The 13,503-nt window shown below is 37.1% G+C and overlaps 1 protein-coding gene across 1 annotated transcript; it reads left to right on the top strand.

Moving 5' to 3' along the window:
• The first annotated feature begins 3,595 nt into the window (after nt 1-3,595).
• Nucleotides 3,596-12,785, top strand: LOC108965456 (alpha-amylase 3-like). Its single transcript, XM_018927889.1, has 3 exons — nt 3,596-4,330; nt 11,006-11,175; nt 11,239-12,785. Exons 1-3 carry the CDS (start codon nt 3,956-3,958, stop codon nt 12,638-12,640), a joined length of 1,947 nt encoding a protein of 648 aa, XP_018783434.1. The 5' UTR covers nt 3,596-3,955; the 3' UTR covers nt 12,641-12,785.
• Nucleotides 12,786-13,503: the final 718 nt, after the last annotated feature.

The following is a 13,503-nucleotide window of genomic DNA, read 5'->3' as shown; positions in this document are numbered from 1 at the left end:
GACCTCCACCCCGTTGGATGGACTAGGTGGAAAAAGACCTAGCTCCGCTTGGAATATCACATTGGTGCCACGTAGCGAAAAGAAGAAACAACTGGCGCGCTGTTAACTCGGCTATAATCGCGTAAACGGTGTCTACGCCAATTAAGAAGAAGAAGAATCTGGACACTCTAGCATCTGCTTTTATTCAAAACTTCCGGTTACTAAAGCGAAACAACATAGCATCCAATTATTTTTTATTAATTTTTTTTGAAAATTAGCCATGCTTTAAGGCCTCTATTTTGTATTCTAGCAATCAAAACAAAAATTCATAACATAACTGTAAAAAGACTCAATATCAATTGCTCATCAAAAACCGATAGCTAAAAGCATGATTTATGATATAAAAGTATAAAAATTCTAAGCTCTATTCCTAATTAATTCATGTTCATGCAACTCGAACAGAATGAAATCCAAATGCAGTCGGATGAATACCGTTCACTGATTTATTTCGTTGGCCCAAAGCGCCTTGAAACACATTGTGGATTTTGAGAGAGAGTCGGCGTTGTACTGCGCAGACGCCGAATGAAAAATGTGACACAAAAATCATGGAAATGTGTTCTTACATGGACTTGCACAAGAATTTATAACTATACATATGTATATATTTGTGTTTATAAATAAATTATATACATATATACCTTATGAAATATGAATTAACAAAATATTTGTATTTGAACTGCAACTGCAAAAAGAGTACTACAAGAGATTATTGACAACTGAAATTAAAATAGTCAAAAATACATACATATATGGTGGACTTTAAACTTTGAATTTTACTGTTAATCAATAAGATCATAACAATCTCTAATGAGATGTCAACTCTTACATTCTGAGATCACTTCGATTTTTTTTATTGAAATGTGCCGATTCACAGAAATAACTGTGATCTGCACGTCTGAATTGTTCCAATTTAGTTATTATTCTGGTTTACAATAGAAATATTCTGACTAGTTTTTTCACCGTAGCATTCCTACAGGGTAACTATATAACATATATAAAATATACTTTGTTTTTGTGTGGTTAATTGGCAATGCGGTTTAAAGTATGCAAAATAAACAAGCGCATGTGACAGGGCAAATTCTTTAAAGTGCCGTATTCAAATATCATACAAACACACTTACATACATACATATTTATTCAATCAAATATATTCATTTGCTTGTCAGAATGATCGAAAAATATATTGAACACTTTATTGCTTTAATTGCTGATGGCAGAGGTACATACACGCATATGCTTATACATATGTATGTATGTATATAAAGTAATTTTATTAGTAGGTTTCGTATTATTATAATATATATATTGCTAAAGAGAGTATTGTAGTTCTGTTCACATAACGGTTGTTTGTAAGTCCTAAAACTAAAAGAGTCAGATTTGTGGTTACATATACCAAAGTGATCAGGGTGACGAGTAGAGTTGAAATCCGGATGTCTGTTTATCTGTCCGTGCAAGCTTCAACTTGAGTAAAAATTGAGATATCTTGATGAAACTTGTCATGCGAGAGTATAAAATTTTCGGTGACACCCGACCTTAGCCCTTCCTTACTTGTTAAGAAACAATGTTGTAAAAAAAAAAACGAAACTTAAGAAAAAATAAATCAAATATCTACTTAATTCTGTGATAAAAACAAGAAATCATGTTAACTTTGGTTGCACAAAGCCATAATAGCCTTCATAAATGCAAAAGATAACCAAGTCGATTAGCCTTAATGCATTTCGGCTAAATATATCTTCTTAATATATCTTCCTCAAAGCATGATTTTGACATCGTCCTTATTTTTCGTCGGGATGTGGGGGCAAATCAGCAATATAATGAAGCATTTCGCTTTATCGCGGATTGTGGCTAGATGTTCATACACCGGAGTGAATGATAGTACTCGGCGACGGCGTCTCCCCCCACCAAAAATCTCACACCGATTTTGCCATGACCACGGTAGTAAATTCCACAATGATCTACTTGTCTTAGCCCTTGCCCCTCCATCGCTCTTCTTGGACGACGGCGATGTCAGCCTTTACTTTTACGAGGACATCTACCAACTGAGCAGTGGCAAATTCTCAATTATGGGACCGGATATTCCAGGTGCATGCTCTTAATACATTTTCAGTATATGCTAAAGTGCTCCAGTAAACATGAATTTTAATTCCAAAGATGGGTTCGATAGGAAAACTGCTCACCTTATGCATTGCTGTGGTTCATATTGAACACCGCTAAAGTTTTACACTCTACAGATTGTCAGATCTTGAAGCCAATGTCAATACATCTTTTTGAAACATAGACCAATACATACGAGACTGGTCACCACTATCACGATAATTAAATATGTACATATACATATGTATGTAAACCCGCTACCAGCTTACTTAACCCACTGTTGCTTTGTTACTCCTAAATACGGATTCCGCTTTAAGAAATCACTCCTTGCTGGTTTTGTAGGAAAACTTACTAGGGATGGTTTCATGGTCCAAAATAATGGAAATCTCTACAAGAAAAGAATCAAAAACAAAAAGATACATACATATAACGATTGCCGATAGACAGCTAACAACAGTTCCTTTCGCTTTGTTTACTAACAGAGAATTCAATTAGGATTTTTTTAACCTTGACCGTCATTCATTGGTATTATGTATTCTTTTTAATATGGAGGAGTCCAGTTATTTATCAATTAAAACAATATTATTAAAATTAATTCTTATACTCAATGATAAGATAAAATGTGTAAACAAAATGTTTGTGAGAATTCATTAACACGCCGTAGGAAAAGTTTTTTTGCTTTTGATTAGTAAGTTTGTTTGGCAGCTATTTGCTATGGGGCTCCGATTTAAACAATATGTTCGGAGATAGTAACGTTACTTTAGGCAACAATCTCTGTCAAATTTCGTAAAAATTAATTTTAATATATAAAAGTTTTCTGTATTTTGTTCGTTCGGATCAAATGTCAGCTATATGCTTAGCGATCAGATATCAACAATTTATTCGGAGATTGCTTTGCACAATAATCTGTGCCCAATTTGAGAAAATACCTCGTCAAATGAAACGCCTCTTCATACGAGGACTTAATTTTTATCGGTCAGTTTGCATGACAGCTATATCCTACAGTGGTAGGATATTGATGCTTTCGACAAATGCGCAACTTATTGGATGGAAATTTAGATGCGTCGAATTTCAGTGTGATATCTGAAAAACTGAGGGATTAGTTCGGGTTTATGCAGCCAGGCAGACAAAGGTTATTCGACCCAGCTCGTCACTCATATATCCATTTCAGGGTATAACAAAATAGAACCAATTAAAACTTATTTTCGAACTATTTTGCCGAATATTGTATATTTTCTCAACCACTCAAATTTTTCCCGCAGGGGAACTACTTTTGTGGTTTGCGTACATTCCTACGTAGGCATGTTGAACTGTTTTTCGCGTATCATCGAAACGTATCCAATTAATTTTTGCTTGCACTTTTCAGTTATCCAAACGTTCATATACATACATATACATATGTATATAGATATGTATGTAGATATGTTAAATATCTGTGTTAAATAAAATCATATGTTAAAAATAAACTCAATCACATTTGGTTCACTTATTCATCCAATTGGGTTCTACAAGCCAGCCACACAGTGTAAATAATTGCGGATAGCAGAAGAATTCAGTTTGTGACGAGAGATTGCGCCGCCAAGTCAGTGTCAGCAAAAGTTTTCTTACTTCGCGTCCAACGATATTGAAATTAACACATACGCTCATTGACACACACACACACACACACAAGCATATACATACGTACACAACGTAAGCAAAACTTAACGCGTTGCCAATTAGCGAACAAAAGTTAAGCAATGATTTTCATAGTGAGTGAAAAATTTTAAAATTCGTATAGAAGAAAAGTAAAATCAAAATCAAGCAAAATAATAAAAAAACTATGAACGTTATGGGCATTTCAACAGATCCCACGCTGCTCGATGTGGAATTGCCAGCCACGCTTATTGAATCGCCGTCAGTGTCGACATTCCTGCCCGAGGAGGAGGCATCCATCTGTCCGCTGTTGTCGACCACAAATGGCACATCGACACCGGTTACATTCTCACATCCGCTAACACCCTGTATCGACAATGACAGCACAGCCTCGGCCAACTTGTGTAATGACGAGGATGCGGATGCCAAGGTCGAGACAAGTTCATCGTCGGGCAGCAGCTCTGGCATTGGCATGGATGCGCCGGATACGGCGGCCACAACGCTGTTCCACAAAACACATGCTTACCAACATTTGCAGGTCAACAATGGCGGCGCAGTGCAGGTGAGGCTTCCAAAATCATACAACAAAATATCACCTAAAGTAGGCGAGTATTTTTGTAAAACAATTGGTGGGTGTAAGTACATAAATTGTTGCAGAAGTGCTGGTGAGGTGCATGTAATCATATACTCCACATCTGTGTGGTGTTTGGTTGTGTAGGTGGGTGGGTGTGTAAACTGCCGTAGTGGTAATAACGTCAAATAGCTTTGACAGCACGTTGAGGCAGCAGATATTGCTGAAAAAGAACGTACGTGCCTACCTAAGCACAGGCAGATAACGGCACATAAGCGTCATTGCAACTGTTTATACGCCAAGTGCACTTTTTTATGCTTTTATTATTATTATTTCTTTTCTATTATTTCATTGTCTATTAAGTATCACATTATTTTTTGTTAAAAATTTTTGACGTCAATGAAGTTTGTGTTCTTCTCTCGCCAAATATTTGGATAAAATCCACAAATGCAATCCACATATGCCGTAATTGACAGGAGAAATGAATTTTCTCTTCACTTGTGCGTATGTGTATGTGTTTTCATGCAGTTCTTTGCAGCATGTTGTGTATACATCTATAACTGCACTTTCGTGAATCCATAAGTTTGTCTATTACTACATCGCTAATAGGAACACCGCTATGGGTGAATCTCTGTTTGTGTTCACTTCACCGTTAACAGGTGCAGGTAATCTATTGTTTTTGCATTTTGAAGTTTATTTCAAAATGGGACAGGCGATTTTCACAAGCTTCTGTTGAGGCGAATATTTCACCAGCAAAATAATTCGTCATTGATAGAAACTGTTAGTAATCATAATATTGTAGTTTCAGATCTGCTCTGTAAGGATGTATAAGAATCTCCCAGTCAAACTACGATTCACTAATCGTGGCTTGGCGTTAATTGAACATAATTCGTCTCATAATGACCAAAATTGGCGGCTTATGGGCCATTGCTTTCTATAGAACGTCCAATTCTTGAAAGTATAGAAGAGCAGCTCATAATACATGATTTCCTGACAAACCCACCAAAGAAATAACAAAATCTTTCTGACGGCAAATCTTGGCTTGGCTATCGTTTACGTCCCGTAACGGTCACCGCATTTCGACCACGACCCCTTTCACTTCATATTGATGAGATACATTTCTTATTACCAGCAACCATTCTCTACATAAATTTTTTCCGATCTAGCAAACGATGCGCAGTTCGAAATTTGGTCCATGAGATTTTTTTTGCGTTTACTCATTTGACAACCTATACAACGTGCTCTAGTTAGCATCCAGCCTTACTGAAATCCAAATGGTTGTTTGGGCATTGACAACGATTTCCATTAATTTTTTGATATTTTCGACAATTGGTAATTTTACCGGAACGGAATCGACAAAATCAAAGTTACACGGTTACAGGATTTAGAACTTTTAGCTTTTGCAATAAAACAAAGAAAAGCTAATTGAAAGTGAAGGGACTCGAATAAATTTTAGACGAGTAGCCCAATTTTTGTCAGCAATAACCCTCCGAATATTCTTTTTAAATGCGTCAATCATCTCGACTTATCTGCGGAAACAAGCGATTTAACATAATCTCACAAAACATAGTCCAGCGGAGTTATATCCCGCGATCTTGGAGGCCACGCTGAATAAATTGTAACGGCGTTGATCCACGACACGATCTTGGAGGCCATGATACTTCATCCTTAACCATGGCTCTATAGGATTTCCCGTTGAATGTTGTATTGACTTCGAATTGTTAAACCGTCAAACGAAGATTTTTCCGCAAAATCTTCAATAAAGTGGATGGGCACTTTTCCAATAGTTGCGCGCAATGGCGGATGGACTCATTCCACTCTTTTTAGATACTAGGCTACACAGGAGCAAAAGCGTTTTCGGTGCGCTTTGTAAGGCATCTGCGTATTATAAGCGTAAACGTGTGAATATCTGAAATTTGTAGAATTGTAGAAATCACCTAAAAGCTGAACTGAGGCGATATGAATAAATCGGTACTTGTTTACTCAATCTAGACGTAATTAACAGAAGCATACTCGTATAAAGGCTTAGCAAAGAAGTAAAATATTTATTTTTGACCATATATGATATTCTTATCGATAGAATCCATCCACAAAGTGTGATGCTTGATCACTGCTTTGAATATTATTTACTCTTTATTATGGTGATAATTTCAGCAACTTATATCTTCTTTGAACGTTTACATCAATGTGTTATGATATTCTAAATGCAGATATAGAGTTGTTAGTGAAATTTCGCATGATAATTGTTGAGTTAAGTTTTCTGCTCAAATAGTTTTATGCAATTGAAAGTTTAAACACAGTGCACTAATACTTATGGTGTATGTATATCTGTAAACACATAATATATGAATACATAGCGTAGAAATGTATTCATTCATTATATTATATTATATAATATACTGGTAGTATTGGAAGTGTTTACCTGTACGAACCACTCCGGTATTAGCTTTGGTTTAATGCTTTGAAAATCAGTGAGGATTTGATTTTGGGCACGTCTTTACTCTTTTACTTGTCAAGAAGAAAGAGGATAAGTATCATGTTTATCTATTAATTATTATCATGCCACATACTAAAAAATGTGTTTCATACCTCACATACAATCACCAATCCTGATATTAGTTTTAGGCACAAATAACACAAAGTCATGAGTAATATACGCTATGACATTTTTATTGCGATATAGCAAATATTGGCCGATATATGCAGCATAAAGTCACGGAATTACGGAATTTCGAAAATTTTTATATTAGGTATATGGGGACTCAGAGAAGTATTGGCTCGATTCAACCCATTTGTGATACACAGAGATTCTATTGCCAGCAAAGGATTCTGTCGGAATTTCAATTATATATCTCACACATTGACAAATATTTTCGGTCAAAAGTTAACAATAGGTAGGATTTGGACAATTTTCATGTCCATGCTTTCAAGGAGAAATGAATCAAATGCAATTTAAAATGAAAAGTAGGCGCGGTTGCAGTCCGATTTCACCCATTTTCCCACTGTGACTTACTAATGTGGGAAGGATGCTATTTAATACTTAAGGATGCTCAAAATCAATTTATTTAATTCAAAATGGTTTCCTTCTACTTCAACACAGTTTTTGCGCGGTCCGAAAGCATGTCGAACGAGTGTTTTAGCTCTTTGGTCGGTATGGCCACCAGTATGCCAGTGCAAGCCTTTTAAATGGCCTCTACGTCTGCATAACGCTTTCCCTTCATGGGCAAATGCATTTTTCCGAAAAGGAAACACGGTGCCATATCAGGAGAATACGGGGAGTGGTTAATGGTTAAAATGTGATTTTTGGTCAAATAATCGGTCACAAGCGTCGATCTTCGAATGTTGGGTTCGGAGCGGTCGTCAGTCAATTCGTGCGGAACAAACCGTGCACACCCCTTTCGTAAGCCCAAATATTCGGTCAAAATGCAGTAAATCGATGTTTTGGAGATGTTCTATTAAATTTCCATGTATTTCAATGATAATTTTGGCTGATTTTTGATGAATTCACGCACAGCTTCGATGGAATTTCCGGTGATAACGGATTTTGATTGGGCCACATGATGATCGTCATTTATGTATGTCCTCACGGCCACTTAGAATACGTTGAAACCACTCGTGCACTCTGCTACGGGATAGGCAATCGCCGCCATAAACTTGTTTTATCAATTGAAACGTCTCGGTAAAAGTTTTACCAATATTAAAACAAAATTTAATGTTGGCTCTTTGTTCATAGCCCATTTTCATACCGTTAACACAAACATACCGACACTTAAAACGCAATAACTTCACTTCCAATCAATGAAATATTGTGGAGTTCTCACTGGATAATCGATAAAGATAGCAGATTCTAATGCACAAGTCGACATATAGATGGCGCCACCAGGTGGCGCTAGATTAAAAAAGTCCTATTTACTTTGGAACGCTCCTAGTATAACCCTATATCTATCTTGCTTAGGTTTAGGTAATACAAAGAACCGTAGCAACATGTCACAAGACTATAAAAAGAAGTGCTCAAATAAAGGTTCATAAGTATATCGAACAAAGAGAACATTAACGATTTTTTGTTGATTATTTTCTCACTTGCTCAATTTATTTACGTTACGGGCAACTTTTAAATTGCGATTACATTGCGATTATACTAACCCGTCATGCAGTATATCAATATTAATTAATTGTAAACGATACTACGGAGCATTGCTAACTAGGAAGAAAAATTCATGAGCTTTAGCGCTGATTTTGATTTGCGAAAGCTAACTTTTCATTATCACTTGATCAAAAAAGGGTGTTAATTTGAGAAGTGATAAATGCATCGTGTTTAAGCGAAATTTATCTGTCAAACGTATGTACATATGTATGTGCGACTCTACACTCTGACGGCAAATTAGAGTATTTATTAGTAATCATGCATTTGTTCACTTCTATTACGTCTGTTTTTTATTGGAAACTTTTTCGTTATGGGTGATACATATTTATTACATACATTTATATAATATTTCGCTCTAGTTTTCCTAAGGTTATTTATGCATTATTTGCTGACTTCTGGGTTTTCACAGCCATATAAAAAATGACAGTGCTGTGAGAATGCGTGCCATGTACAAATGTACATATATGATCATATATTTGTTTGTTCATAAGTATAAATATACATATTAAAAAATATTCCGAGAAGAAATGCTGCATACCGATTAATTAATATCGTGAGCCCCAGTTAATATGTCATAATAGCACGCACGTAACTTGGGTTTCAACCTAATAATATAATATTTTGCTATTACTTTAGTCACTTACATATAAACAATATGTACATACATACATACATAAATACATGAAGTCGCAGTATTGACCATCGCGAGCACTCAGTTCGGGGTTGAGATTAACGATACAAAAGTCAAAGTGAAATGTTTGCACTTTGAATTGTTGAGTGAAATCGAAAAGTGTAAATAATTTAAACAATTAAGTAACGAAAATGTAAATAAATATCAGTTAGCCTACGCAACGGCATGTGTAGTATTTTTGCGTAAAATATTTATTAACTGAAAAACAAATTAGGAGCGTATTAAACCATAATTGAGACTCGGAAATTGAGTACGTGTTATCGCACACGAACGGCGAGGCACTTGTCGTCGGCTTAATTGCGTTTTTATTGCATATTTTAAACGGTTTTGGCTAAAAGCAAACACATTTTTGTTTTAGGCGTAAAGATCAAGAGCTTTTCAATTTGTTTTTTCTTCTCGAAAGCTCAACATCTTCTTCTTCTTGCTCAACATAATATGAGGAAAACACTCATTTTGGCTATTGATGCATTTCAATAATATCAAAAATATATCAGGAAAATATTATGATCAGCTAAAACTGCAGCTTATAGAATAAATAATAAGAATAAACGATAACTTCGGTTGTATCGAAACTATCTCCACTTTGCTTGGTTAGTTTTTATTAAAGTTGTATCTTCTTATTTATCTGCGTAGACACCGCTTACGCTATTGTAGCCGAGTTAACAAGAGCGCCTCAGTCAATTGGATATGCCAAGCAAAGCCAGGTCTTTCTCCACTTGACGTCTTCCTCTTTCTTTGCTTTCCCCGGCGGGTACTGCGTCGAATACTTTCAGAGCTGAAGTGTTTTCGTCCATTCGGACAACATGATCTAGCCAGCATAGCCGCTGTCTTTTAATTCGCTGAACTATGTCAATGTAGTTGTATATCTCATACAGCTCATCGTACTACACTCATCGCTCACCGTACGTGGCTAACGCGCAAAGGACCTTAAATCTTTCGCAGAACTTTTCCCTCGAAAACTCGCAACGTCGACTCATCAGTGATTGTCATCGTCCAAGCCTCTGCACCATAGCAGGACGGGAATTATGAGTGATTTATAGAGGCATTGTTGCTGATGTTGATACTGGTTCCAAGATAGCCGAAATTATCTACGATTTCAAAGTTATGACTGTCAAAAGTGACGTGGGTGCCTAGGCGCTGTACACGCTTATAGAAGATTATATCTGCTCGATTGAGTTCTGCAGCTCGAATTATTTTCTTCACCAGTACATTGAAGAAGTTGCACGATAGCGAATCGCCTTGTTTGAAACCCCATTTCGTATCGAAGTATCGAAGTACTCGGAAAGGTCCTTCCCGATGCTGACGGAGCTTTTGGTATTGCTGAACGTCAGTTTACACAGCCGTATTAGTTTTGCGGGGATACCAAATTCAGACATAGCAGCATAAAAGCAGCTTTGAAGTCGACGAAGAGATGGCTTCTCTTTTCACGGGTCTTTTCCAAGATTCCAAGGTAAATATTTGGTCAGTTGTAGATTTTCCAGGCCAAAACCAAACTGACGGTTTAATCAGCTTGTTGACGGAGGGCTATAATCTTTCACACAATTCGCTCGATAGTATCTTTTATGCGATGTTGAGGAGACTTCTCCCACGATAGTTGGCGTAGATTGGGTGGTCTTCTTTTCTGTGGATTGGATAAAGCTCACTGAAATTCCAATCATTGAGCTTTCGTCCGACCATATATGCTATAGTGGTTCGATGTGAAAAATTTATCCCGGGATTTTACTGTCAAATTTCTGTGTAAAATTTAATGTATTTGCATACTCATATATACTCATAATTACTTTAGTATTTCTATAAATTTAAAAAATTTCATAAATTTCTATCCCACTAGGATTCAAATGGCGCGAACGGCACACTCTCAAAGGACACACCCTCGTTCGTTTCATGGAATTGGCCGCTGATCCGTAAATGCACATTTTTCGTCTTCATGTCCAGCTTATTAGCTATGTGTGCCGTAGTGGTGGCCATGATTGTTACCCTGCCAAAGACCTGCAATCCAAAGTGAGTATATAACAAATATTAAAAAAAAAAAAAAAATTAAATGTATATATTTCGAACTTACAGAACAGCTTGGTATCGCGGCAGCGTCTTCTATGAGATCTTTCCCGCCAGTTTCCAAGACTCAAACGATGACGGAATTGGTGATCTACGCGGCATTGCACAGCGTGCTGATTATTTGGCCTCACTTGGCGTGGCTGCTGTGCGTCTAAACTCGATATTCCAATCAGCTCACTACCCCGATGACTTTGCGTATCCAACGTCGCTGCTTCAGGTAGCCAATGTCTTGGGTACACCACAAGATTTGTATCGATTGATGGCAACACTACACGAGCGTAACATTTCCCTGTTGCTTGATCTGCCGATTAGCGGTTTCATTACAAGATTGGATGAAGCCACACCGACCAAACCTACAATAGTTGGAACACTTTCAACGCATTCAATTAATGAAACCGAAAGCACTGAATCAACTGTCACCACAACTAATGGGACTACCAAAACTTTGCCACAATTAACGATGCCTTCGGTTGATAATGTAGTCAGTGATGCTCTATTGAAATGGCTGCATTTGGGTGTGGATGGTTTTTATCTTAAAGGTTTGGAAAATTTTGCCAATGACGATCATCTGCTAGCCAATTTGAATGTGTGGAAAGAGATTGTCGGTCCCGATCGCATACTTATCGCTAATGAAGCACTAATTCAAGAGTTACATCCCACACTACGTCCATTGGCACTACAACACATCGATTTAGTCGATGTGCACTTGGACGTTTCGAACGGCACTAGATACTTGGAGCATCATATCACTAGACTTCTTAATGGTCCACTCGCACCTGTCGAAGTGGGTCCATGGTTGCATTGGTCTATCGGTGGCGTTGACCAACAACGCTTTACGCGTTACGGACAAAGCAAGAATATAACTTTGGCTGCAACTGTCATGCAACTCATGTTACCGGGCACTCCCAACATTTTCTACGGTGATGAAATCGCATTGGAAGCCATCACCGATACGCAAAATGAACATAATGAGACTAAACATCTACATCATCTCACCACTATGGAATGGTTGAATAGCACAAGACAGTTTACGAATCGTGAAACTTTGCCTTGGCTACCACATACAGCACAATTTAGTCAAGAAAATTTCGAAACAATCACGAAAATGATCGAATTACGCAATCGTTCGCCTTCATTATATAAGAATGCCATTTGCAAGCCGGAAAGCACACTATCCAACACAGAGATACGTTGCAGCAACGATGATATTTTAGTTGTGGAACGCGTCTATCCGCGTCGCAACTCATTTGTTTCGGTATCGAATTTCGGCCAGAAGCGTGTCTCTATGGATATGACAGCCATGTATTTTAGTGGCGTAAAAATGCTGGGCGAAGAACAGAGCGAGAAGATTTATTTTTCTAACTTCGAGATTGGTCCGTGGGAAACAGTTGTTGTTAAACTTGATAAATAAGTATGAAGACTTGACGAAGCTGACCGCTTCGCAGTTACAGTGTAATTATGTACTTACGTTTGTTTGTATATTTTTATAGATATAGTGGCCAAAAAATTGCTCATAAAGCGGTAAATAAAATAAATATTTGAGTTTTAAGATTGGAGATCCTTTTATGTTCTTAATTAAACTTATTAAGTAAAGAAGTATTTATTTCGTCGTTTGAGTTTTGGTAAATAGTCAGAAGTCACACGGAGTCAAGTCAGGCGAATGCGGTGGTTGCGGCACGATATTGGTTGAAAATTTGGCCGAAAAAACTCATTAAGAATCAAATATAGGACGGTACATTATCGTGGTGCAAAAACCAAGAGTTGTCGGCCCCTAATATTCACATAGTATTCCTTGTTTACAGTTTGGTCGGTCGGACGGTGGAGTGTACCACACCTCGGTAACCGAAAAAACAACATAACATTGATTTTTTACCTGTTTTAAGGAGAGTCGGCCGATTGATCATCTGTTGCCGTATCGTAAGTATAGATCCAAGACTCATCGTCGGCAATAATTGGTTTCATGACATTCCAGTAGTCGGAAAGCATTGTTTTACAGACGTTGACGCGATCCTGTTTTTCGAAAAAATTTTGTGTTTTTGGAACCATTCGAGCTTTCACTTTTCTCAGGCTCAAATAATCTTTCAAAATCGTTTTTACAAATCTTTCCGATAATTCAACAATGCCAGTAAGATGGCTGTCGATTCTCAAGTACCAATATTTACCAATATATACCTGTATTTTATTGACCTGTTGATCATCAGTTGATGTTGATAACCGTTCCAGATGTGGTTCATCTTCAACGCCACCCTCTTTGAATAATATGTAACAAAGTTT

The sequence above is a fragment of the Bactrocera latifrons genome, unplaced genomic scaffold, assembly GCF_001853355.1.
Source record: "Bactrocera latifrons isolate USDA-ARS-PBARC rearing strain unplaced genomic scaffold, ASM185335v1 scaffold_14, whole genome shotgun sequence".
In the NCBI taxonomy this organism is placed as follows: Eukaryota; Metazoa; Arthropoda; class Insecta; order Diptera; family Tephritidae; genus Bactrocera; species Bactrocera latifrons.
This window is presented reverse-complemented; position numbering and strand designations above follow the sequence as displayed.